The sequence below is a fragment of the Rhea pennata genome, chromosome 7 (assembly GCF_028389875.1).
Source record: "Rhea pennata isolate bPtePen1 chromosome 7, bPtePen1.pri, whole genome shotgun sequence".
Taxonomy (NCBI): Eukaryota; Metazoa; Chordata; class Aves; order Rheiformes; family Rheidae; genus Rhea; species Rhea pennata.
The window spans coordinates 28,617,095-28,641,314 of record NC_084669.1 but is presented as its reverse complement, the minus strand read 5'-3'; the positions used below and the strand labels follow the sequence as shown (position 1 = coordinate 28,641,314).

Here is a 24,220-nt window from a genome sequence, read left to right as displayed (position 1 = left end):
GACCTGCTGTACTTCACTGACTTCACTTAAGTTACACTGATATCCACCTGCTTAAGGATCTGAGTCAGTCTATAAAAATGCCAAAGACGTACTGAATTCAAGCACTCATATATCCAAAAGACTACCAGCTTTTATAGCAAGTAACACTGAAAAGACTGGGAGAAAAAGAAGAAGAAAAAAAAAAAACACACCACTCTCCTAGGACTTTAAAATAGCCCACCTCCAAATAGTACCTTATAATAGCCCAAGTACAGGAAAAGCCTCTTATTTCACAAAGACTTCTAAAAAAATTACTTAAATACGCAAAGAATATGTACATAGACAGATTTCCTAGATGGTGCAGAGCTGTCGCTGGACTGGGTTTTATCATGAGTTCCAGTCCCTTCCATCTACCTGCCCTTTGGTCAAAAAAAGCCATAGGTTGCCATTCCAGTTACCTGAGAGAAATAAGCTGACACCTTGTCTATTCCCTACTCAAATTTCAGATACTTTAATGGATGGAACAGTCCATCAGTATTTACCCTACAGCTTGCACTACTAGTTGAGATGATCAATCAATTGCCCTTATATATATTTACAATGCTTTAATTGCCTCAGTCAAAGCAAAATTAGGAGGTTGAAGAATTCTGTTCTTTTAAGTGATAAAATAGAATTCTAGTCTAAATCTACATTTTCCATGCACAAACACAGCTTCACACAGCCTGAACCCAGAACACAAAACCTGCAGAATTGTAAGTGTGAAAATGAAACAGATTACCTTGCTGAAGTCTTCTCAGCTGTACTCTTTTTACTGATTTAATTGGTCCCTGTCTAATCACTTTTACCTACTTCGCCTGCTATTACCAGGGGATCTTCAGGAAGAGCTGGTGAAGGTAGGAGTAATCACATCACTAGTCCGAATATTAACAGACTATGCAGAGAGTGAACCACTTGTCCATGTTGATCTACTGGCCTTATGCAATCTTGCAGACCTTGGTAAGTAAATGCTTTCCTATCTTGGAGCAAAATGTCACCCTCACACTGCTATTAGCTTTCCATGCTCATATTAAAATATCTGTGGGCATTCTGTACTACAAATACACAATCATGGAGTGGTCACATAAAATACTACCACATTTCACACAGGGCTCTACTCTGCTGTTTAATGTATTGCCCCATATCTTTTCAGGGAAAGGCAGGGAAGGGGGTACAGTACCACATTTGTAGTCATCTTGCCAGCTCCATCCTTTGTAGATTTCTTAAATTACTGAATATCATTTTCCATTCAAATGTTTTCTGTTACACAGCAGTGAGCTTTAAAAAACCCACATCTTTATAAACATGTATCTTACAGATGTTTAGGATCCCAGCTAGATTAGAACCATCTACTCTTAGATGGAAACATCTATCTAATCAAAGCAGAAAACATGCTAGTACAGCAAAACTGCATGTGGCACATACCATTTGGATAAATTAAACAATCATACTGCAGATGAACTGGAAGAGCCAATGGAATTATGCCAAGATTAATTTGATAACTACTATAGGGTCACAGCTACAGGAGTTATACAGGAATTACACAAAGTGTTGAAAAAACAGAAGAAAGGGTGAAAAAGGCACAGGGAGGGGCAAGGGATGGAATACAGTTTTGTAGCCTCACTGTTATCCGAAAGAATGGTCCTTTGCACAGCACTGAGACAAGAAATGATAAAGATAGAAATGCATATAACCAAATAGGAAAAGCATTCAAAAATCAAAGTGCTGTCTAGTCACTTCAGATTATAGGAAGACACACTTTTAATATTTAATAAAATACAGAAACATTCAAAATCCTTTCTTTGTATCATACACACAGATACAGCTAAGGAAGCTCTAAGCAAGACAAAGGTGGCTGAACAGCTGGTGAAGCAATTGAGAAGAGCAGAGAACCATGAGAGGTTAGAAATTGTCTTTGAGGTCCTTCAATCACTTGCAGAAAATGGTAAGGCTTCTGTTGGCTGGAGGACAAGGGGAGACAGGGTACTAGTACATAGTGTAAGCTGAATACTCTGTGTTTGCTGTGGAATCTTAATGGAACCAGCAACTCTTTCAGCGGAAATAAGCCCTAAGAACATATGAAATCCTGGTCTGATTAAGACTTGGAAATTTATCAGGGAAGGCAACAAAAAAAGCAGAGAGAGAAAACAGTATTCCATTCAGTCCATTTTCATGTGACATAGCAGATAAACACCATAGGAAAATATGGGTTTGAAACAGAAGCAGCACAGATTTTCTTTTTTTAATAAAAATATTTGTAACTACATATATATACAAGAAATGTCAAAGATCAGTGCAGAACCTTTGCTCACTCTGCCTGTGGATTTTCCTAACACCAATAGGTCTGTTACAAATAAGGCCAAAAAATTACCACATCTGGAAAGAAACTATCTTAAATTCAAGAATTTAGCTTCCTAGTTTTAAACATTTTGGCAAGGACCAAAGAAGTTGTTAGTGAGCTCTTACTGTGATCTCTATAGATGCTTTGAAAGTGCAGTTGGTGGAGGCAGGAGTGCAAGAGGTGCTATCCGAGATCCTGCTGAGGCTCCAGGGGAGTTCACAAGCTGAAGATACATGCGTTGTGAAGGCTGCATCAGATCTCATTGTCTCTCTGCTTCTTGGAGGTAAAAAAGGAATATTGACAGTCCAGATACATAAAGAACCAGGAACAAAAAAATCCCCTTAGCAGAGGAATTGCCATCTGCCCCCTTGCTTTCATTTTCCTTAATAGCAATACACCTGCAGCTCGTTTCATAATCCTTAAGGGAATTCTGCTCAGACATCACATTTTTTGATTTACTGTAGGAACCTAATGCTCATGTTGACATGCTTTCCTTCAAGCATACACATATGTTGCCTCAAGCCATCTAATACACCTGTGACCGCTCCTGTGCAGAAAATATATGTAGGTGAAAGAACGTCACGCCATTGTAGCTCTATCTATGGTTGTGTCAGTTCAGACCCAACTTCCATAACTATTTTCAGAGCTGGCTTAAAAGTCAGCTTTAAAAGAAAATTGATAAGCTAAAGAAAAAAATGGACATGTTATTTGACTACCCATACTTCACTCACTATTCCAAACCTGCGTACATACTTCAAGCATTTGGATTAATAGAAGAAACTTAAGAATTTTCTTGTAGTGTAAGTTCTATCCATTATGAAGAGCACTCTCCTTCCAGAATACACACACTGCTGTCGTAGGTCTTTCCACTTACTAAATCTCGTGTTGTTCCTGAAATGAGCTTAAGAAAGGCCAAGGACCTCCAAAATCTTAGGTGGCCCTAATACATTGTATTTGTACATTACATAAGAAAAAACTAAAGCTTCAAGAACTGGACATCTGCATCCCATCCCCAAAATCCTAAAGCAATTGTCAATTTAAAGACCTTAAAATACTATCTGTAGCACCAATCTTCAAGTGCCATCATTGATTGGGATCTCCCTAACAAAGAAATAGAACAGTTCACTATTTGGGGATTACAGTTAGAAATAAGTGATATGTACTTCCAACATTATCTCTATTTATAGTACTACAGGTAAGTCCACACAGAAGACTTTTGCTAAGGGATGTGGTGTTATCCACCAGAATGCTGGTGCCTGGCTTGCATCCAAATAAATGCAACTACAGAAATAGAAAAACTGGCTATTGCTAGTTTCACCAGAAATAGTAAGGTTGCTTATTTACTATCCATCAAAGCTAGGAGAGAGTGGAGCAAAAGGCAGCACTCATTTCATTGCTCCAGGTCTCTGAAACAAAAATTCTCCGCTTTTTTGCAGCCTAGAGACTTGTGTACCTTTAAGCAAGGCAGACTAAGAATACTGAAGTAATCTGAGGGATTTAACTGTCATAAAAACAGGGTTGTCAGGTATGCAAACTTTCATATTTTGTTTTGCTCAATTCATACATTACTGGACGTGAGACTGAATGTTTCATGCCAAATACATTTGCTAGAAATACACAAAAATAAACATAGTTATTGAATAATTTAGGTTCTAAGTCACTTTTAGGAAGGGAAGGTTACTCAGTAACACCAAGATAAAAACAAAAAAAGGAGTCTACATAACGTGCTTTATCTTTCACACTTTCCTATTACAGAAAGCAACGAGCCTTAATACTACGTGCAGAGGAACACAGAGATTCTTAAAAAACGGAAGGCATCCTGCCTGTGCTGAATTAGCCAGCAGATGAGACTCCGTCACATTTTCGGTCCACTCCTTTCTTAATGAAGCTGCAGTACTAGGTGCAAACTCTATCAAAAACAAGTTTTTGCAGCATTGCTCAAAATCAGACCACCTTTTGCATTAATATATGCTCAATTACCCTAAATTGTTCTCTTAGCTCTATCTGAAGAGTTAACTAAATGGCTTGCTTTAAAAAACAGAAAAAGGAAAAAAGATAGGACAATCCATCATACACACTCCATTGCTTCCCCCAACATCCTTCCTGGACTTCCATTCTTCTTTGCCTTTTACCTAGTTCTGAATCAGCTATTGTGCACCACAGTTCTACAAAGGCCACAGAAACGTTCTCTGTGCCTTTAAACTTACTATCTTCAATTTATTCAGCTGAATGGCTTGCTTTGTCACTCACTCTACTCTCTGCACCTCCTCCACAACCCCATTAGATGTTTCATAGAGAAGTAGTGAATAATCTCTTTCAGTTCCCAGTATGTGCCACTGATGTATGCACAGCCTTTAATCTACGAAAATAAATCCAATGGAAATCTGATCTCAGCATCAAATGACTTCTGAGACAGTGAAAGGATGACAGCTTTTGCAGCTAGGAAGCGGCTGCTCCTAGCATGCTTTAACTATGAGCCATTAAATTAAAGGTTCTGCTGCAAAAATGTAAGCAAAAATCCATTGGAGGGAGAGAAGCAATTTGGAGCTCTGACAATCAAAGTAAGGCAGCCGCTAAGGGATTCTGCTATTTGCATATTACTAGAAGAGGAAAAAAATGTTTTGCCACTCTTTGGCTTGAAAAGAGAGGAAGGGAAGGAAATTAACTTCAATTAAGAATAGTCTATATTAAGACCAAAGTATTTTGCCTGTAAAATTCTGTCAAACCAAAAGGATAGTTTATTCTCAGATAACCTATTCCTAAAGAGAACTACATAACTTTATACATTCTGTCCTCCAAGACTAGGACCAAGTAAGAGAACTTGTCTAAAGAATCATAAGCAATAACATCACCTCTAGAGAATACATGCATAAATGGAAAACAAAAGATTTTTGCATGAGTAAACTTTGAACTATTGCTGATGGACAGTTTTCTCAAAAATATCCATTTAAATTTTGTAAGCAATTGACAAATTCTTACTTAGCATATGCAGTAGCACAGCAGAAAATATGCTACTAGATGAAACGTAACAGCAGTAAAAATGCTAACAGATGAAAAATGGTAGCATCAGTTCAAAAGGGAATGTGGAAGAGTATCCCTGGAGTAGCAACAACATTCAGATCAGCATAGGTTTTAACACCTATTAAATACGGCCATTCATATCTAAGTAGTACACACACTAACTGTTAGAAGTCTACAGATCTTCAACATACAGCTAGTACCATATAAAGTGCCTGAAGTTATTTGTTTAAATTCTATATTGGTAGACGTTTGTGTAGTTCCACAGATAGTTGTTTGCCCCAGCTGAAGACGTGGTCTTCCTATGTATCTTTCACATTTTTTTTTTTTTGTCACATTATAACAAACAGCATTAAAACTGTAAGAATGTAACAGAATGTTAAACGGTGTCAGGAGGCTGCTTCTTTTGAGATGCAATGAACTATATATTTACCAAATGGCAACTTTAAAACACTTTATTCAGTAAAGACGAAGGTCATAATGGAGAATTTCCTTCCACTACTCAAGAGAGCACATTTTCTATCAAGGAGAGCTAAGGAATCTCTGACCACAAAAGGGTTGTTATCTCTGCAGAGCAAGTTCTCAAAGAGAAAGGGATACATACAGACAAAAAAATCAGTACTGCAGAGAGCACATTGTGCAAAATGGTAGTTCCTTAGAATGTATAGCTCATCCTTCACCAGAATTAAACAGACAAACTGTAGGTCAGTTCACATTTTCCCACCTTCATACGAGTGCATCACTACTAGACCTCTCATTTCAGAAAGAGGGTTCCTCAGAACTGGCAGAAAAAATCTAGGTGATTCTTTTGCAAGTTACTTAGTGAGAAGTCATTTTATCAAATCCAAGGCATAACAGCAGTGCAAAACTAGTAATATCAGACTCACCATTGCTGGATTAGATCTCCAGTCTCACAATAATCTCTCAGACCAGCAGAAGAGCAGACCTAGAAAATTAAAGCCACCCTGTGGAGAAATGGAAAATCCCACCAGTACTCTACCATGTATATGGTAGAAAACACAGCAGTATTGAAGACAAAATTGTCTGAAGGTAAGACTTCAAATTTATCTCTGGCTGGCCCTAGAAAGTTGTCTGAAGCTAAGGTTTATCAGAGGATGCATCTCCATCAGTTCAGAGATGGCTGACAACCCCTTTTTTCTCTAGAGAGTTGAAGTTTGTAAAGAGCAATGCACGAGCTACATTATCGCTTCTGTCAAAAAGAGAAATAGTCAAGGCAAAGGCTCTCTAAGCTCACAGTTAACATGCCTAATTTTTGTCACTGATTTCATCCCCTCTCCTTTCCCATTTATATGCTTTCTCCTCTTTCTTCAGATGGCAACTGTGCACGAATGGTACAGGTGGGAGTCATACATCAGCTTCTTGACCTTCTGGAGAAACATGTGGAGAGTGGAGATGTCTCTGTTCAACATGCTGCGCTCAGTGCACTTCGAAACCTTGCTATCCCAGGTACAGAGTTTGAGGACATAGCTTACTATCATTCTTCGTAAAAATGGGACATTCAGCTGAGCGTAGCTCTTTCAAAGTCACCAGTTCCAGTCTCCCTTTCTTGAGGGAAGAATTGACTCCTTTTTCCCCCTTGCAGAAACATATGCATTTGAATTATTCATCAGGACTTCTCAAATACATTAAGAATCTAAATATCATGCAATGTGATCTAATTGCCAGCTGCTGAAATTGACTTCTTGTTAACAGGATACAGCAGTACAAGACAAAAAACACAGAACAGGATTTATAGCTTAAAATAGTGCGGGGTGGAAACATCACATTACAACTGATAGGGATTTTACAATCTGCTATTCTCCTTCTGTAAAGCTAATAGTCATTGCAAATTTGACCTGCCTAACACAGTTAAAAGCTCCACTCTTGTGATCTTTAGTAAATACACATCAGAAAATTGTTTGTGCTGCTTCTCATCTCAAATTTACTACTTCCATGAGAAAGTACAATTTGGACCAAAAATGTTTTGATATAGAATTAACAGTATAGCACCCTTCAACAGTCCTTACACTGCTGTATAACGCTACTCAGATGAGAGCATGACAAATGTTTTCTGAAAATAAAAATCCTGAAGTTGCCTGACAATTTCATTGTGTAAGCTAGCCAGCCTGATCTAGCAGTTTCATGTGTTAGTGCATGCATGTGTGCATACACACACACACACACATACATTTAGTCATTGCTTTGAACAAATCAATACCTCAGAAGATGCTAGCTGCTACTTCATGCCCATTCCTTCAAGTTCCAATATACCCCAGTTTCTTCCTGCAGGTAACTGGCAAACAGTGTTACCTCACTGGCTGGAGATCACCATAGCCAGCATGCCTATTTAGTATTTTAATAAACATTTCACATCATAAGTTCTCTCATTGCTCCTGTGTGAATTTTAATCACCTTTGTGAAGGCATTAATGCATTGCTACCACTATGCATATAGTAGACAGACTTGTGCAAATGCTTCTTGGTGCTATGAGAGTATACAGAGATTTCTACCACGCATGCAAGCTACCTTACATCAGGTACAACCTAACACACATAGCTATTAAAAGACACTGAAAAATAGCTTAGTTGTATGTGCATGTCTGGGTTAGTTTCACAAGCTGTCCATGATATGCAGGGACACAGATCTAACTCATATAGGGCCTACACAAAATAACTATGTTGTAACATAGGCAGGAGTAAACACCTCAGAGAAGTACGTGCAATTAAAAGAGGAAAGCACTTTGCTAGTACAGTGTAAGAGAGGCAGATGGCCGGTATTTCTAGTTCCAGTGCAGTCTACAGTATTAATTCTAGAGGCCTCTTCCTGAGGAAAACACCAGGATACACTCACTGTTATAGATTATCATTAGTCATAGAATCATAGAATGGTAAGGTTGGAAGGGACCTCTGGAGATCATCTAGTCCAACACTCAACATAGCCCCATACAGGGACTGAACCCACAATCTTGGCATTAGCAGCACCCCGCTCTAACCAACTGAGCTAAACCTGCCCCTGAATTAAACAAGGTAGAATACACAGAAACATAGTGTGCTTAAGTAACTGAGCCCTGGTGTAAAGTTTCTGTTCTTCAGTTTTCAGGGCTAACCTCTCACTGTTTCTTTGCTTGGTCACAAACACTTGTCCCTTCAATATCTATTAGTTAACCCTTTGTACTTATCCTACAGAGAGTTCATTTCCCTTAGCTTCAAACGAGTTTGTCTCTAGATGTGCAGACAACAGCGCAGCAGTTTCAAGCACTGAAGTGCAGACCATTGTAAGAAACGTAACTGCTCTTTATCAGCAAAAAGCAGTGCCATATAGCATTAAGACAGGAATAGAAAACCATCCAACTGAAACTATGAGAGTATTATAGGCAGACAAAGCATAACTACCTTCATCAGAATGTCAATGTAGGATTTTTCTATAGAGACAGAGTGGGGGCTGTCTTACGTGCAGTTCTCATCGATTCTACTCTTGCAATATGCACAATGAGGTATTTAATATTTAGAAGCAGCAAAGATACTAGTTAACCTCATTTGAAAGATAGCACTTCTGATGTAGTCTCGCTTGACAACATACACAGACAATGGCATTACTCTGATTCACAGCAGAGACCACTCCTCACCCAGGAATACTAAGGCCTATTTTTGCAGTGCCAGGCGTAGGTATTCCTTGGAGGTGTCTTAGCAAAGCAACAAGCAGAGCTGATCACGGAGAGCACAAGAGCTAACTCACTCACAAAACAGACATACATAGATGTAATCTACCACTTCACTCCTACCTCACTGCCTGCTATACATAACTACCAGTGGATCTTAATCTTCATTGTAATTCTACTTTAACAGGCTGAACTCTTAATTATCAAATATTAGTGTTGCACTATAAAGTCCATTTTGCTGATCTGCTCTGTTCGAAGCCAGTTACAAACTATCTCTGATCTTTCAAAATGTACGTTTCTTCCACAGAAGTTTAGCAAATAGAGTCAGAATAAAAAATAGGAAAAACTCCAAACCTTGAGGACACAAACTTAAGAAATCTATATAGCATGAAAGAAGTCAATTAAAGAAATAGAAGCATTTAGAAAAGAAAGATGAACAAAACAAAATAAGCACAACTTAAAACAGCTATAATGTGGACATAGGACTTGGATCTCAAAATCCTCATCCTCAACTATGCGTTTCCTCATCAACTCTTAAACACAAATATCAGAGTATAGAAGCTATAAAGTCAGGTGTTCATAACAGTATTATCACTTCTAGCAATATACAAGAATGCACAGCCTGCCATTTAGAAAGAAATGCTTCCTGAGTGCCAATCTAAAACAGTAAGCTAGAAATGAATTAAATATGTTCCAGCACTTGCAGAGGGGGACAAGGGATGCCTTTATTTCTAATAGTGATCTTAAAAAAGAGAGAGTCCTTATGAAAAGGTTAGTTTGTGCCACTTGGAGGAGAAAAAGAAAAAGATTAAGAACAAGTTACCTAACAGTGTCTGCTTCTCAATTTGCCAAAAAGAAGGAAAAGGGGACAGAATAGATACCTTGCCTAATATTTTACTTTCTCAAGAAAAGGCATAAAGAAGATTGGAGGAAAATTGCCCTGGGAGGAAGCAATTTTTAGTAGCAGAGTTAAGGAGCATTAGGACTGTTCCAGACAAGTTTCTGATTATTCCCAGATTATTATTTCTGCGCTAAGAGCTGGTGCAGAGACATAAGATTTAGAAGGAGAGGAAATCATAGAAGCAAAGGCACAAACAACACAGGATCAGTGAGCTCAAATACAAAAAGAAACTTAATTCTCTAGAAATAAGGTTATGTAAGTCACTTCTGCCTCTCAGTTTAGTTAAGACAAGCAAGGACATTAAAGCCTTCAGAACCTGGCTAATGCGGGTTGGTGGGTGGATGGATAATCTATTATGATTAGAAAAAAAAGAGAAACAACAATGCTTACTTCATCCTCTTATGCATTTCATTTTAGGCAGGACTAAGACCAAAAGTATGCAAAATACTGCAACAGCAGTTCCTAGGAAGTTTTTAGTTCAAAAGATAGACCTAAACAGTTATGCTATTCCAAGTTCATGTCAGAGTGCTGTTAAGTTAGACTTTCTGCTAGTGTTAAGAGCATAACATTCCAAACAAGTTATATCATCTCAGTACATTCAGATGCTTGTGTCAACTACTGACCTCCAAATTAACATCCTTTTTCTTGGTTCCCCTTTTTAGTTGTTAACAAGGTTCAGATGCTGGAGGAAGGTGTGGCAGAACGAATTCAGGCACTTCTGAGGTCAGAGATGCCTCCTGTGCAGTTTAAACTTCTTGGAACACTACGAATGTTGGCAGATGGTCAAGGTAGGGAATTGCTAATGTCACTTAGCCTTTCTCCTCCTTCTCTGACCCTGCAAGACAACGGACGTGTGAGGTGACAACAGGCTCATTATTCTGCTAACTTAACGCCACTCACTCTGGAGAGATGTTGCAACAGATGAGAGTGATGCCTCAAGTCCTCCATTCTACTCCTCACTAACCTCAGAAATAGATGAATAATTGAGAAAAGAACTAAATGAAAGAATCTGTAGTAGTCACTGAGAAATGGCAAAGGCCTAAAGGAAGCCATTTTCCGCTAGAGACACACCAGCAAAACAAAGTACAATAGAAGAGAGAGTCAGACTAAAGATTTACAGAGCCAAAGAGCAGAAAAGCAAATGAATAGCAGAATTGGAGAATGTAAAAGGATGAAATGGAGTTGGGATTGAGAGAGGAGAAATGGATTTCTACCAGTCATCCAGTCTTTCCATACACATGCTCCCAGGTTTATCTTACTACTTCCTCTAACGTCAAATCTACTTTGGGCCTTGAAATATGGTTTTACCTACTTGTATTTCATGTTTCAGTTTTACATGGAGAGAGGCATGCAAATACAGTAATACTCATTTTATGTATAAAGTTGCATTCTGAAAAACCAAAGTGCACTATTTGGGCACAAAACCCCCTTACAATTGCATTAAGGTCTAAAATATTTTAATTCATTCTTAGACAAGCAGATTCTTACAAGACTTGCATAACATCTGAAAACAAATGCTTTTTTTAATCATAAAATATCCTAATCATTTCAAATCACCACAGCAACAGCTCTAGAACACTAGTCAATATATATCACATTGATGTGCAAGAATAGTAAATCAGAAAAAGTTATGATCATTTTGAGGTGGAAACTGACAGTTGGTACAGAACAAGTACTAAATAATCATGAACTTAATTAAATACAAAGTGAGGGGAAAAAAAGCTCATTCTCTCCTATACTCCATGCTGCAGTGATTTAAACCATTTGGTTTGACAGCAGCTTGCATTCCTTTTCAAATGATTATGTAAGATACTAAATGAAGATCTAGAGCTCTTATATTAATTGGCAATGATTCCAGTCCAATAAAAAGCTTCTACTTGTATTTCACTGCAGAAGACACTGCAAGATATAGAGAAACTTAGTCTTTTCTATCTTTGAATGAAATCATTAAATACATCTCTATCTTCTTACCATATCTTGCTACAAAGAAAGTCAAAATTTTGCACTAAACAGACAACTTCTGAATCCGAAACAATACAGGTATCAAAAGGCAGAGCAAAAAAAAAGGTGTATAATGTTTATCCTTTCATGCCTGTGGGCACAAAGTCTTCCACCTTTAATTGCTTTCTGTTTACCCATGAGCCATAGCTTATTGCTCTTAATTAACTCAGCCTGAAACTCATGAAGACACATCTACTAACAAGTCCACACTAAATTAGTTAATTGCATTATCTAGTGTAAATTCATTACTCTGACAGTCACTGGACATGCTGCAACCTGCAGCATTGAAAAGGTAGGTTCTTTCTAATTATGGAAAAATACTCTTAGACCTGTCAGCTCCTTTACACTAAGATGTTAACAATAACCGTTTTCATTACTTGTTTCAGAGAACCTGTACCTTACTACAGAGCCAAAGGCTTACAGCTAAACTGAAAGTTCAGTCATATGCACAATTTTTTGAGATTTAACATTTTTCAAGTTAAAAGGTCCTCCTGTTCCTCTGACTCTGATTAAACAATGGGCTCTGTCTCACAGAGCTCTGCTGTTGGTAGGCATCAGGAAGTCCCCTCGAGACCTGAGTCAAGGCCCTTCTTTGAACAAACCTCTTGAATTGGTATCATTTGCCATCCTCTCACCTCTTTTAGCTTTCCGGGCTGAACTGGATTACCATGATCAGCTCAGACAAACATGTAACATCTGACCTAGAAACAACAGCCTTTTTGTCATGTGAGGTGACGTGGGGATGACTGTGCAGCGACAAGCCACTTTTGTCTCATAACAAACATATTCAACTAGGCTAGAAGCTCTCAGATCATTCTAAGATTGTCTTGTGGAACCCCTGAGGATTCTGGAAAGAACAAAAAGGAAGTGTCTGTACATTTTCATCTCTCTCCATAAACAGGAGAAGTAAAGGTTAACTTAGTTTCTGTGAAACATCCAGAGTAGTTGCATGGTTTATTGACACTGACCTTCTGGTGCGCGCTCTTTTGACCCCTCTCAGAACATCCCAAAACAAATGCAATACATACATGAAGGCAGGGGCAGAGAAATAGGAGCAGGGTGATGCTCTTATTGGCCAAACTTACCTTTTCTATTCTGGATCTTAACATCAGTTCTTCAAGTCAACTTCGCCCCACCAAAACTCAAAAAACAAACTTCTCAGCTACTTAAAACCATATACACTTTGCCTACACTTCTTTTCCCTCTCTGAATTAGCTTCCAAATGAAGGTCCTCTCTAGTTATCTTCTTTCAGGCCTGGAACTCATTAAAAAGATTGAAAAAGTAGAAGTTATTGTGCTTACAGGCCTTTTGTAGGTCTTAGGGAATGTAAACTTCTCAAAATCTTTAACCATATTTTTGCTTCACCAGGAAGATTTATCATCATTTAGGAAGGGGAGAAGAGGAGTCAAGTGCTCAAGATGACCAAAATGAAGTGAACAAGGAAAACCCTCAACTATAGCCACCTGGGACTCCTAACTTTAAGTTAAATCTTATAAGCACAATATATTTTTGCAAATAGAATTAAGGTAACAAAAAGAAAAATTTCAGTTCTATGACTAGTCTGGTTGGCAGAGATAGGAACCGAGAGACAAGTCAGAAATGTCAAAATATTTATATCATCAGCTTGCAAACCACCAGAAGATAGGGGTAGAATGGTTTGACAGCTTACACAACAGCTGTTCTAGTTGTTCTCAAGGCTAAATGAGCAAACACCCAATTCCTACAAAAAGACAGCTTAACTTACGCACATTACTACCTTATCTTTCTCTTGCTTCCCTTTTGTACTTAAAACTGTACAACTTGCTTCCAGGTGAGGCAAGAGTTAATTTCAAAGTCTTAAGTACAGAATCAACTACTTCAAAACATTGAAGCAGTAAGTATTTACCAGAATGTTCTCAGGGCTAGATCCCTGCTTAACACGTGGTCAAAACTGTGTATTCCATAATCCTCCGTGCCTTGTATCAGCATTTTCCTTTGCTTAGGAAACCAATTTCCATCACTTAAGTCACTTTTGATCCATAGCACTTTGAGGATGTGTTATTAAACTGCAATAAAATTTATGTGGAAGCATGTGATAAGCCAATGAGATATTAATGAGTTCAACTTCAGCATTAGCAATATTCCTTTTATAGTTGAAGATTTAAGAGCTTTGGGAGCAGTTTCTCCCAAACTGAGCAGTTTAGCAGCACAAACCTTAAATTACAGCAGATCATTAGAGTTTCAGTTCCTTAGGAAAAGTTACTTAGCAAGTTTTCCTTTAAGCATCAACCACAAAGATTAGTATTTCTGCCAAATCCTGAAACTAGGCTTCTCTAACACAGCGGAAGGTAATTTAACAGGTTCCTTCGAACTTCAGAGAAAATTTTAATGCAGCCTAAAAAGCTGTTCTACACACGTGTTCTCAGATTTGAGAACATGCTGCAATTCACTACTAAGACTCAGTTTTGCACATGCTACCTACAACAACCACCGTTACTGACAGAACTGAAATGGCAAGAACAGGCTCTGAAGAGCTCATTCTCACACAAAGAGCAAATGCAAGTAAACAAAAGGACTCTTAAGAAGATTTTAATATAGCAACAGAAGACACTCTTTTAAAAATTTTGATGCCATCCCTCATTAAGCCCTGCTTCAGCACAGATCAAAGATTCACATATGCTTCAGAAGTGCAGATGGGCTAAATATCTTGCCTCTGGTATAAAAGGGCTAGGTCTACAGAAGCAGCTTAATTTGTTCTTGACCTCCAAGACATGTCCTGGAACAACTGGCACTCCTAAGGGAGATTTCCAAGAATGCTGAAATCCAATGTTTTAGTCATGGCTTTTAAAGAATACTGGGCTAGAATAAATGGTCCTAGCTGGTTTAGGGGCAAATTTTAAGTGCTTCCTGATCATGCTTTCCTCTTCAGCCGATGCAGCTGAAATCTTGGGTCAAGACCCCATGCTGCTCAATAGACTTGTGCAGTGGTGCAACGCTAATGACCATCCTGGTGTTTGTGGAGAAGCAAATCGGCTGCTGGCATCAATCTTGCGGCACAACAGATCTCAGGTATGAGAGTTATTGCTATGTTTCTATTATCTCTTTCTCAAGTATTTTTAAAGCTTTTTCACATAGCTGGAGATTAAACGTTGAACAGCATATACATCCATGTCATATTAAAAACATAAAAGCTTTCCACAAAATCCCTTTAGTCTGCCTCAATACTAACTGAAGGAAGGGGAATAGGAAAGCAGAGTGCTCTCCACAGCCACAGATGTGGCACTGAAACTAAAACCACGTGTTATTTTTATTTTTTTTAAACTGTCATGTATCAAATTTTATCCTATTCAAGTGGGGCTTAACAAATGGCAAGCACTGTATGTAAAACTGTACTTCCATAAACACATTTGCTTCAAATTAAAATCACAAATATAGCACAAATCTGTCAGGTAAGTCAACCATTAAAAAGATTTAAGGAGCTTGCTTTATATAAAGTGATGGCTAAATTTCATCATCTGGTTCAGAAGGCACTGGTGGCATATCAGAACAGACTTCTATTTCTTGTAAATCATGCTATTATACAAAGGTATCCCAAGTGTGCTCTTATTTTGAGGTAGTGATAAAATATATAGATACCATCTGCACAAGCTTTGATAAAGTGTAACTAAATTTTTGCTAACCTAAAGGCTTGAATAAAAGACTAGAGTAAGATCAAACTAAAACTGTTAGGTAAAATACAATTACATGTACAGTAAGAACATATGTAAATACTTCCAGGTAAATTAGACCAGCCTTAAACTGGTAAGACATATGATCAGTGCTAAGGGGACAGGGAGGAGGGAAATTTTTCTCTGATCAGAAGATTCATTCACCTCAAAAAAAAGAAAAAAAGTCAGCTCACATTGCAGCAGGCAGCATTTCAACCATTTCAGAGACTGAAGAGTGCAATCTTTAATCTTTTCATTCTACTGTTATTCATAACTCAGATGTCAATCTATGATACTTTACCTTTGCTTTAACAGGAAGTGGTCAAAGCCATCGAGGAGGCACAAGGAGTGAAACACCTGGTTTCCATGACAACAAGTGAACACGTTACCATGCAGAATGAGGCTCTGAACGCCTTGACAATAGCATCCACAATTAACTTAGGTATTTTTCTTCTAAAAACATTTATCTGTTTAAGATATTAATTCCACACAACACACAAGAAAAGGCATGCTTCGTGTCCAGATTCAGCTCTTCAGCTTTACACAAAGGAGGTCAGCCATCCAAAAGATTGTAACAGCAACAGGATTCAGGAACCACCTGAAAAGTGTCAGCATTTTAAGATAGTCAGATGATCAAGCTGTTGGATAGGGACAATCTGTTGGGCAGCATGATATACCGTAGGAAACCTAAAAGGTGGCAAAACAGGAGGAGCTGATGAAGATTAGAGACAAAAGATGAGAAAAGGTCTACATAAAAACTAAACAGGGATATATTAAGGACTTGAATAGTCCATCAAAACTAAAAGGAGGAAATAAGTCTTTGAAGAGACAGACATACAGAATGCAGGAGAGAATAAAGTGAAAGTGTACACAAAAGGATCTCTTGGGAGCTGCAAATGAAACAAATGAGAAAGTTAACACTATAACTACCTTTACCCAGCTAGATTGAGTACTATTTTCTCCAATTTCTGTAGCATGATGGAACACATTTCAAAATGGATCTCAAATCCATACAATAAAGACTGTCAACATGAAAATCCACACACACCCAGTAATAGACAGAAAAGGAATAACTGCCCTTACATTTGGCATTTTCTATACCAACAAGAAAGCAGAATAGTAAGTAGCTCATTTTAATGCTTGGTCCACTATTAAGGCTCTCAAACTCATATAGGCAACTCACATGAATTATTATTGCTAGCACCAATCATAAAATATTTTAATGTACTGCAACGTTACTTTATACACTCTACTGCAGGTATATTGTCTCCCAGAATATTAAGAGGCCAGTGCAAAGACATGTGGATGAAACTCCAGTATAGAGAAATAGGTGTTCAGAATGTCCATTGTAAATAATCAGATTTTAAATGAAGTCTACCACCAGTTTATTTCATAAGGGATGTATGTTCACTCCCTTTGCAGGGAGAGGTTACAACTCAGGTATCTGTTTACTTATTTTGCAGAGACCCTTGAAGAATCTTTTAAGGAGTCACAGCTAGTTCAAAGCTTACACAAACTTCTACAAGATGAAAATACAAGTCCTGAGGTGAAATATAATTCAATGGGTCTTTTGTGCAGTCTTCTTAATTCAGGTAACTTTATTTTAAGCAGTCTCTGACGAAAGGACAACTGTTTGTGATGAACACACAAGTACTTTCTGTAACAAACATGTCGCTGGTGATGCCACAGTCTGTGAACAGTAAAGCATACTATTAAGCAGTTCATTCTTTTTTGATCACTTAAAAAAAAAAATCTACTCTCTCATCAAGTAGTTCCTGTCTTCCTGAAAAGTTTATTAAACCATCAATTTAAAAAGGCCTTATTCCAGCAAGTCAGTGGCATAATGAGGTTCTGAGGCAGCAAAATTAGAACCTTGGAATAAAGGCTTGTCAAAACTCACCACCTAAAAATGTATTGCAGTCTCAGGCCCTGAACATACTACAGCATTTTTGTGTTCAAAGAAACAGAGCCTGCATCATATTCCACAAACAAGTATATACTTGTTCTGCCTGTGCTCTAAGCAAGCCAGGAGTCAAGATAAAAGCATCTTTAGCAATGCTAGATTCAAGGTATAACAACTTTAATGTTACACATACTCTAAAACATCCAAAGGACATGATTTCAATTTCTTTCATGCCATTGTTAAGGAAGATTTAAAATGCTTCCAGCAAGATACAATTTCTTCTAGAAGTACAGTGTCCACTGAAAACACCACCTTAAAACAAGTAGTCTAAATGTTTCATACCACAGTTCCATACAGTCTTAGTATATAAACCTAGGAAATTAAAAATAACAGCTCAGGCAAGGGCTTGTAGGGAGAAACTGCTTCATTTTTCAAATCCTGGAGCCATCCTATATTAGCATCCAGACATACTGGCGTTTGTAATACAGTCCCTTTCCCCCCTGTAGTTATACTCATTTTGGAACGGGCATGAACACTTGCTTCCCTTTATAAACCCTAAACAATTCCCTTGCTACAGGAATTCCTATCTGTTTTGCAAGGCGGATTTTGAGTCTCTGTTCAGTGAATTGACAATTATCATCCCCATTATTTGTAACTTTTTCCTTCATCTGCTAGTACTGATGGAGAGAGCATAATTAAAATCTGTGCATTGCAAAGAAAAAAGTATAATACTAATGTACAGAACAACAGCTCTAAAAACCTCCTAAGTATCTTTCAAGTCAGTAACTAAAATATCATGTGTGTGGGTCAGATTCTCAGACAATATAAAACAAGCACCACCTTTTATTTCATTGCAACTGTGCAGAATTCACACTACAGATCTGACCTGCAAGACATTTTTTTCAGAGGTGTATCTCACTAGCCCTCTAACTGTATTAACTATAACACTAAGGGTTGAGTCTTACCCATATGAAGAACTAATAAAAACATACTGCAAAAGGACAAAAAGGATGGAGCATCTCCTGTAACATATTCTGAATAAAATAAGTGCTTTTATTCTGTTCAATCAGTTCTTGGAAAGGAGAACAAGTTTTTTTTACCAGTTCAATACTTTCAGTGGATTAAAGGATATTTGTTGAAAGGCTTTTAAGTCACAGCAACTGATTTCAAACAGCAACTACTCCAAATCTGTATCTTGAAACAATTGTTGGGAGTCATTATGCTTTGGCACGCTATTAAAAATTAGCATTCAATCTCCCATTCAGGTGATCTGAGACACGAAATTGAGGAGGACAAGATTAAAGAAACCCTGGAACAACTCTGCAGTCACAGCAATGCAAATGTGGCCAAGGAAGCTCTTACAACACTACAGATTCTGAGAGGAGAGCCACCCCACTAGCCTCCTTGCCTTCCCCACAGCAATCCTGCACTGCTGCTGAAGCAACTGCAATAAAATGCCACTATCTCGCATTTGTCACACTGCTGCACAATAAACACTATTAAAGTTCCAGTATAGCTCCACTTTCAAAGCTGTGCTTACAAAATTACACATTTGGTTGTCTATTTGGCACAGACACCTATATTACTGCTGCTCTTTATTGAGCTACTGCCACACAGCAGCAGAAATAAGATCCATCAAGCAAGTGGTCTTAACATCACGTCATTTGAGAAGCATAAGGCAGTTACTACTTCTCTGTGCTATGTTTTAAGCTACTTAGTCTTTTCACATCAGGACACCATTTGCAAGTTCTTTTCTGATATCAATGCGAATTAAAAATTACTACAAAAAAAAACCCAAGAGCTTATATCATGCAACCCAAAACAACAGAGCTTTAGATGTGGGCTGCAGATAAAACACATTGCTGGCTAACTGGCACCTTTTCAAACTCTGCCTGATGAATCAGTCTGCTTGCCTAGTTAACTGAACATGCCAACCTCCCCAACCCAAACTATCTTTAAAAGGACTCCTCCTGCTCCCTTTTCACTTCTTATTCTAAAAACTCAGCTCTGAATTTCTACCTGCTCATGCCACAAGCTATATTCTTAAACATGCATGTTACAGGAATCAACAGCCTGGCATGATTCTCATTAGAAGTACAGATCACAGTAAACCACAGTCAATATTTAGACAGTACTCTGACACGATATAGATTAAAGCTGGTTAGATATAAGAGAAGGGGTGTGAAGATTTGAAAGTGGCTGGCATTTCATTAAAGTATCTCCAGTGACAGAACCTCAGTTTAGCTTTTGATAATGAAGTGTTATAGTAAAACAAATGTCTCCAAACATTTCTGTAACAACTTTTCATGCTCAAAACTTCCTGCTTGATAAAATAAAATAAAATAAAATAAAGAGATCAAAACAGGATCTATTCCACAGCTTGTTTTTAATGGGGAACTTTCTGAGGCAGCCATAGGCATGCTTCATGCAGAGTCCCACTGCCATTTTTATTCTGCATTCATACAGTAATTTCAGGAGCCTTGTTCAGGCATGATAAGCCATCAACAGTGCAAATCATAAGAGATAACTGTAGAAAATAGTAGTCATGGTGCAAACAGTTTTTATTTAATGTTTTGGGTGTCTAGATTTAATCACTATTTCCCTGTACTATTCTGCAGTTCCTTATAATGGCTTTCAACTTTTATTTTTTCAGGATTTTTCATTAAAAACAGACAAAAGTATCTGAGGGAATCTAATATTTAGCAGTATGACAAAAATAAATAAAATAAAGCAAGAATTAGTTTCAGCAAAATACATACATGAACATTATTGGATTTTTACCATTTCTATACTTATTGACAAACTACAGTGTCAGTAGCCAGTTTAAACCTCAAATATTAGTGACAGAATACAAATCTTAGAAAACAAGTTTCAGCAGTATAAAACATTAAATTTTATTTAATCAAGTTTAAGGCTTGACAAAAAAAAGAAAGTTACTGAAAGTCACTCAGAAAAGCCATGACCGAAGAAAAGACAGAACCTCCCCTTCTACCAGCAAAACAAGATTCAAGCTGCGTGATGACTCACGGGGGAAGGGAAAGGATGAAATGGTGAAACAAAACAAGGTAATTCTCTGCATATTAAACAAATCGCTGCATCAGCCTCAAGGGACATGGAGTACAGATCAATCCAAATGGCACGGTACAGAGGCTCATCAACACTCAAGACCCTTTAGAAGGAACATTCAGGTTTTGAAGAGACCAGAGCCTCCTTTGGTCACTTCACTTTGTTCAGCACTCATTCACCCATCTCTTCACATACAGAAAAGCTCTGTCCAAATCCAGGTGTATTAAAAGAAACACTGTCAAACACACTGGCAAATAAATACATTGATTCACAGAAATAAATTGTGCTAATTTCTGAGAAATAAAGCAATCACATTGAATAAGTTTCCTTCTCGCAGTCTAGTTATTCAAGTCCAATCTCCTATCTGACATCTTCATTAAAAACCTTGTTTCTCTTGTAGTGTTAGTGCAATTGTTCGAAAAACAACCACTGAAATCTTCAACATCACACTTACCAAATCTCTGCCTGTGAAATGGTTTTGCTTCTCCTTTAGATGCGAGTCTGCTTCTAAAGCCTTAACTGCTTATGCTAACAAGATTTGTTTAAAGCATAACCTAAATCTTCAGCAATGAGGTCACTGCAGGTCCATAAGGAAAGGCACTAAACATAACTAAGTAGAAAATAAGAAATTTGTCCAAGTCTGAAATTATATTAGTCATGTATATCACCAATAAGGGGGAACTTTAAAATGTGTTAGGACAAAGTCTTGATTGCTCTATGTTTTAAAAATGATACTGAATGAACATCCACTGTGAAAATAGAAAAGCTTGTGATTTTAAAGACCCTGAAATAGGTTGAATTTGCTTTCTTGAATTAGGTTCCAAACCACTGAAGCATTGATACATAGCTGTTGTTAACAGAGCCAAAGCCAATAAGAAACTGTGGAAAGGTAACACTTCAAAAAAAATTGTTTTGCATTTAAATGGTACTTCAAAAAGAATCTGAACATTCATTTGTCTTCAAGCAACTTGGTGAGATTGGCAGAGACTGTTGAATTCTGATCACTGACACTGGCCCTTGTCAGTAGCTGATTTCAGTGTATGTAATTCACTGATACCTTTGAAGATATGATGATTTACACCAGCTGTGGAAATATGCTCCCAGCATTAGGAGCTGTCTACATCAAAAAAAGGCAAAGTGAAACATTCCCTAAATGCTATTTTCAGTTCAATGTTTTACAAATATAAAGCATCGTTCTCTAATTTTACATGCATCAGGTTACTATATATAATCTTAACAGAATAAATTGCATGATGAAGCTTTGCACCAGAATTTAAAGCAAAGGTTACTAAGACACCGCTTTGTTGCTTGCAAAGTAGCAGCATCAGCAGCAAATTTTTGGCTGCTCCTAGTGGACTAGATAAAGTAAACAGATAGGACAAACTTCAAATTCAAGGCTCTAAAGAAATGGCTCTTGCCCTCTTCTCAGTGACCGTGTAAACTCCTATCTACTGCTTTTTTCCTTGTTCTATATCAAAGCTTGAATCACAGTGCACTTCTGGAGACTTTGCTTTCAGGTTTTTCAGATGAAAAACAGCAGACTGTTCTCTGCTACTCTAAGGAAATCAACCATCCTTAGACAAGCTTCCTTCTCCTATTTTGTCTCAATCACTGGCCAAAAAACTAACCAAAGAGCTCAAAGAACGGTAAAAGCTCAAATAAAATATACATGCAGAGTACAGCACTGTCTGAAATGTTTCACAGATTAAAAGCGTGAAGATAGATGATCAGTGAAGATAGATTCTTACTTTAGATCAGCCTTTGCCAGTGAAGCATTCATTAATACATACATAATACAAATAAAGATATTTATAGAGATGCATGCAGAAGTCTAGCTTCCTAAGAAAGTCATATATATTCTTTGGAAATACAAGCATTAAATCCTTCAGGTAGACTATAGGTAGTAAAATGCCATTATAAAAATATATACTTTTCTAGAATTTACACTATGTTAGGCACAGTAAATAAATCTGCTCTCCCTGAAAGACACAGGTGTCACTGGAAGCAGTAAACAATTTGTTAGTATATGGCCCACAGTAAAACTGACAGTTACAACTATTTCCAAGTGGTTTTCAGTCACACACTTCTATCTCTTAAAGCTAAAGATACTATGCTAAACACGGCAAGGAAAATAGAAGAGCAACACTTTTGTAGCTACTATAATCCTGGTCCCAAAGGCTTCTAGCAAAGACTGGGACTCTTGTTAAGATTAATTCCCAAGAACAGAGGGTGGAGGGAGAAGAAAGCTTAGTTTTCTTCCAACAAAAGCCAAAGAAAAATTTTACTTCAACAGGAGTAGTTCAGTTTGAGGCAGCATACTACTGTGAGGCAATAGTTCTGGTCACCGTATCATTGTGTCTGGCCTGACATTTGAATCATGCATCATAATACAAACAGAACTAAAGACTCAATAGCTGGATAAAAGATTTAAGAAAAATAGAATTCTAATATTCTACTGAATTTATATTCCCTGACAAAAAAAAGTTCAATAGGAATTAATGTTGGCCGATGTTCTTCCTCAGTCTTGATATCAACAATTAGGATTTCTGTCAGACAGATGGGCCTGAAAGAAACTAGAAGAAAAGCTACCTCTAGAAACAGCTGCATTTTGAAATTTCTGCAGGCAGCAATTTTTAAAAGATGTTATTGATCAAGAGAAAAAAAGCTAAGCAGTTTTAAAGAGTTTTTTCTTCCTCTATAAATAAAAACTATTTACAAGCTTTTCAGAAAGGAAATGCAGCATCACAGATTCTCCCCTTCACCTGACCTCAAATAAAGGGATTTCTAACATATAATGCTATAGATAACACGGTCAGATTTCTCCCCTCTTAAGAAAATGTTCGATCTTTCAAAATGTCTTGGGTTACTCTGTTTCTCTTAAGCTGAGCACAAGTCCCTGCTCCTGAGACATCTGTTATTCCTAGTTGGAGAAAAGTATCCCCTACTTCTGCACAACTGAGACTCAAAGAACTAGAAAACTAGTGAGTCTTTTCTCATTTCCAATACCATGACCATTATGTCTTCGTGGTATCTTGCCACAGTGACTGCATGGGTCTTCTATAGATATTAAAACACTTCCAAGATTTTGAAGAGATCAGCATGTCTTCAGAAAAGATCACAACATAGATTGATGACAACTGTTGGGAGTAAAAAAAAAAAAAACAAACAATTTTCAAGGCAGTTCTTCAAGGAAGAAGTCTATAGCAGTTATACTTCTCCTTGCTATGTTCTTTAAAAATCTGTTCCTCCGGTATTTCATTTCTTCCACAAAGAGCAACGCTGGTGCAGTAAGTCGTTCCTTTGGAAAAAAGGCAGATAGGTGTGTGTTTTCGATCCTTTTTTGTACCAGTGTGTAACAAAGTACAAGCAGGTAAGAGCCACATATGGCTTTTAATAACAGGCACATTTCATGGTCTGTGCATTTTTCACCTTGACGTCCAATCAATAGCAGTAAAACATACTTCTTTTGCAACAGGTGTGTGCTCTTATATTCAGAAGGCATTACCTGCCTTTACAGCTTCAATATCAGAAATCAATGTCCTTGCAAGGAAAATTCCAAAAATCTATAAAGACAAAAAACAAACTGTTTGTGAGATGAAACATTCTGAATGTACCAGTCTGCAAAATGGC

At 37.6% G+C, this 24,220-nt stretch overlaps 2 protein-coding genes across 2 annotated transcripts in view; one reads left to right on the top strand and one right to left on the bottom strand.

Moving 5' to 3' along the window:
- Positions 1-18,923, top strand: part of LOC134142576 (rap1 GTPase-GDP dissociation stimulator 1-like) — a 36,371-nt gene extending 17,448 nt beyond the window's left edge. Inside the window, 9 exon segments of the mRNA XM_062579784.1 lie at positions 847-975; positions 1,835-1,960; positions 2,496-2,639; positions 6,707-6,841; positions 10,596-10,721; positions 14,844-14,983; positions 15,937-16,063; positions 17,085-17,213; positions 18,790-18,923. Of these exon segments, the coding sequence (XP_062435768.1) occupies positions 847-975; positions 1,835-1,960; positions 2,496-2,639; positions 6,707-6,841; positions 10,596-10,721; positions 14,844-14,983; positions 15,937-16,063; positions 17,085-17,213; positions 18,790-18,923 (1,190 nt within the window).
- TSPAN14 (tetraspanin 14) overlaps positions 18,548-24,220 on the bottom strand; it is a 44,396-nt gene continuing 38,723 nt past the window's right edge. The window contains exon 9 of the mRNA XM_062579785.1: positions 18,548-24,153. Within this exon, the coding sequence (XP_062435769.1) occupies positions 24,082-24,153 (72 nt within the window). The 3' untranslated portion in view covers positions 18,548-24,081. The remainder of the gene's footprint in view (positions 24,154-24,220) is intronic.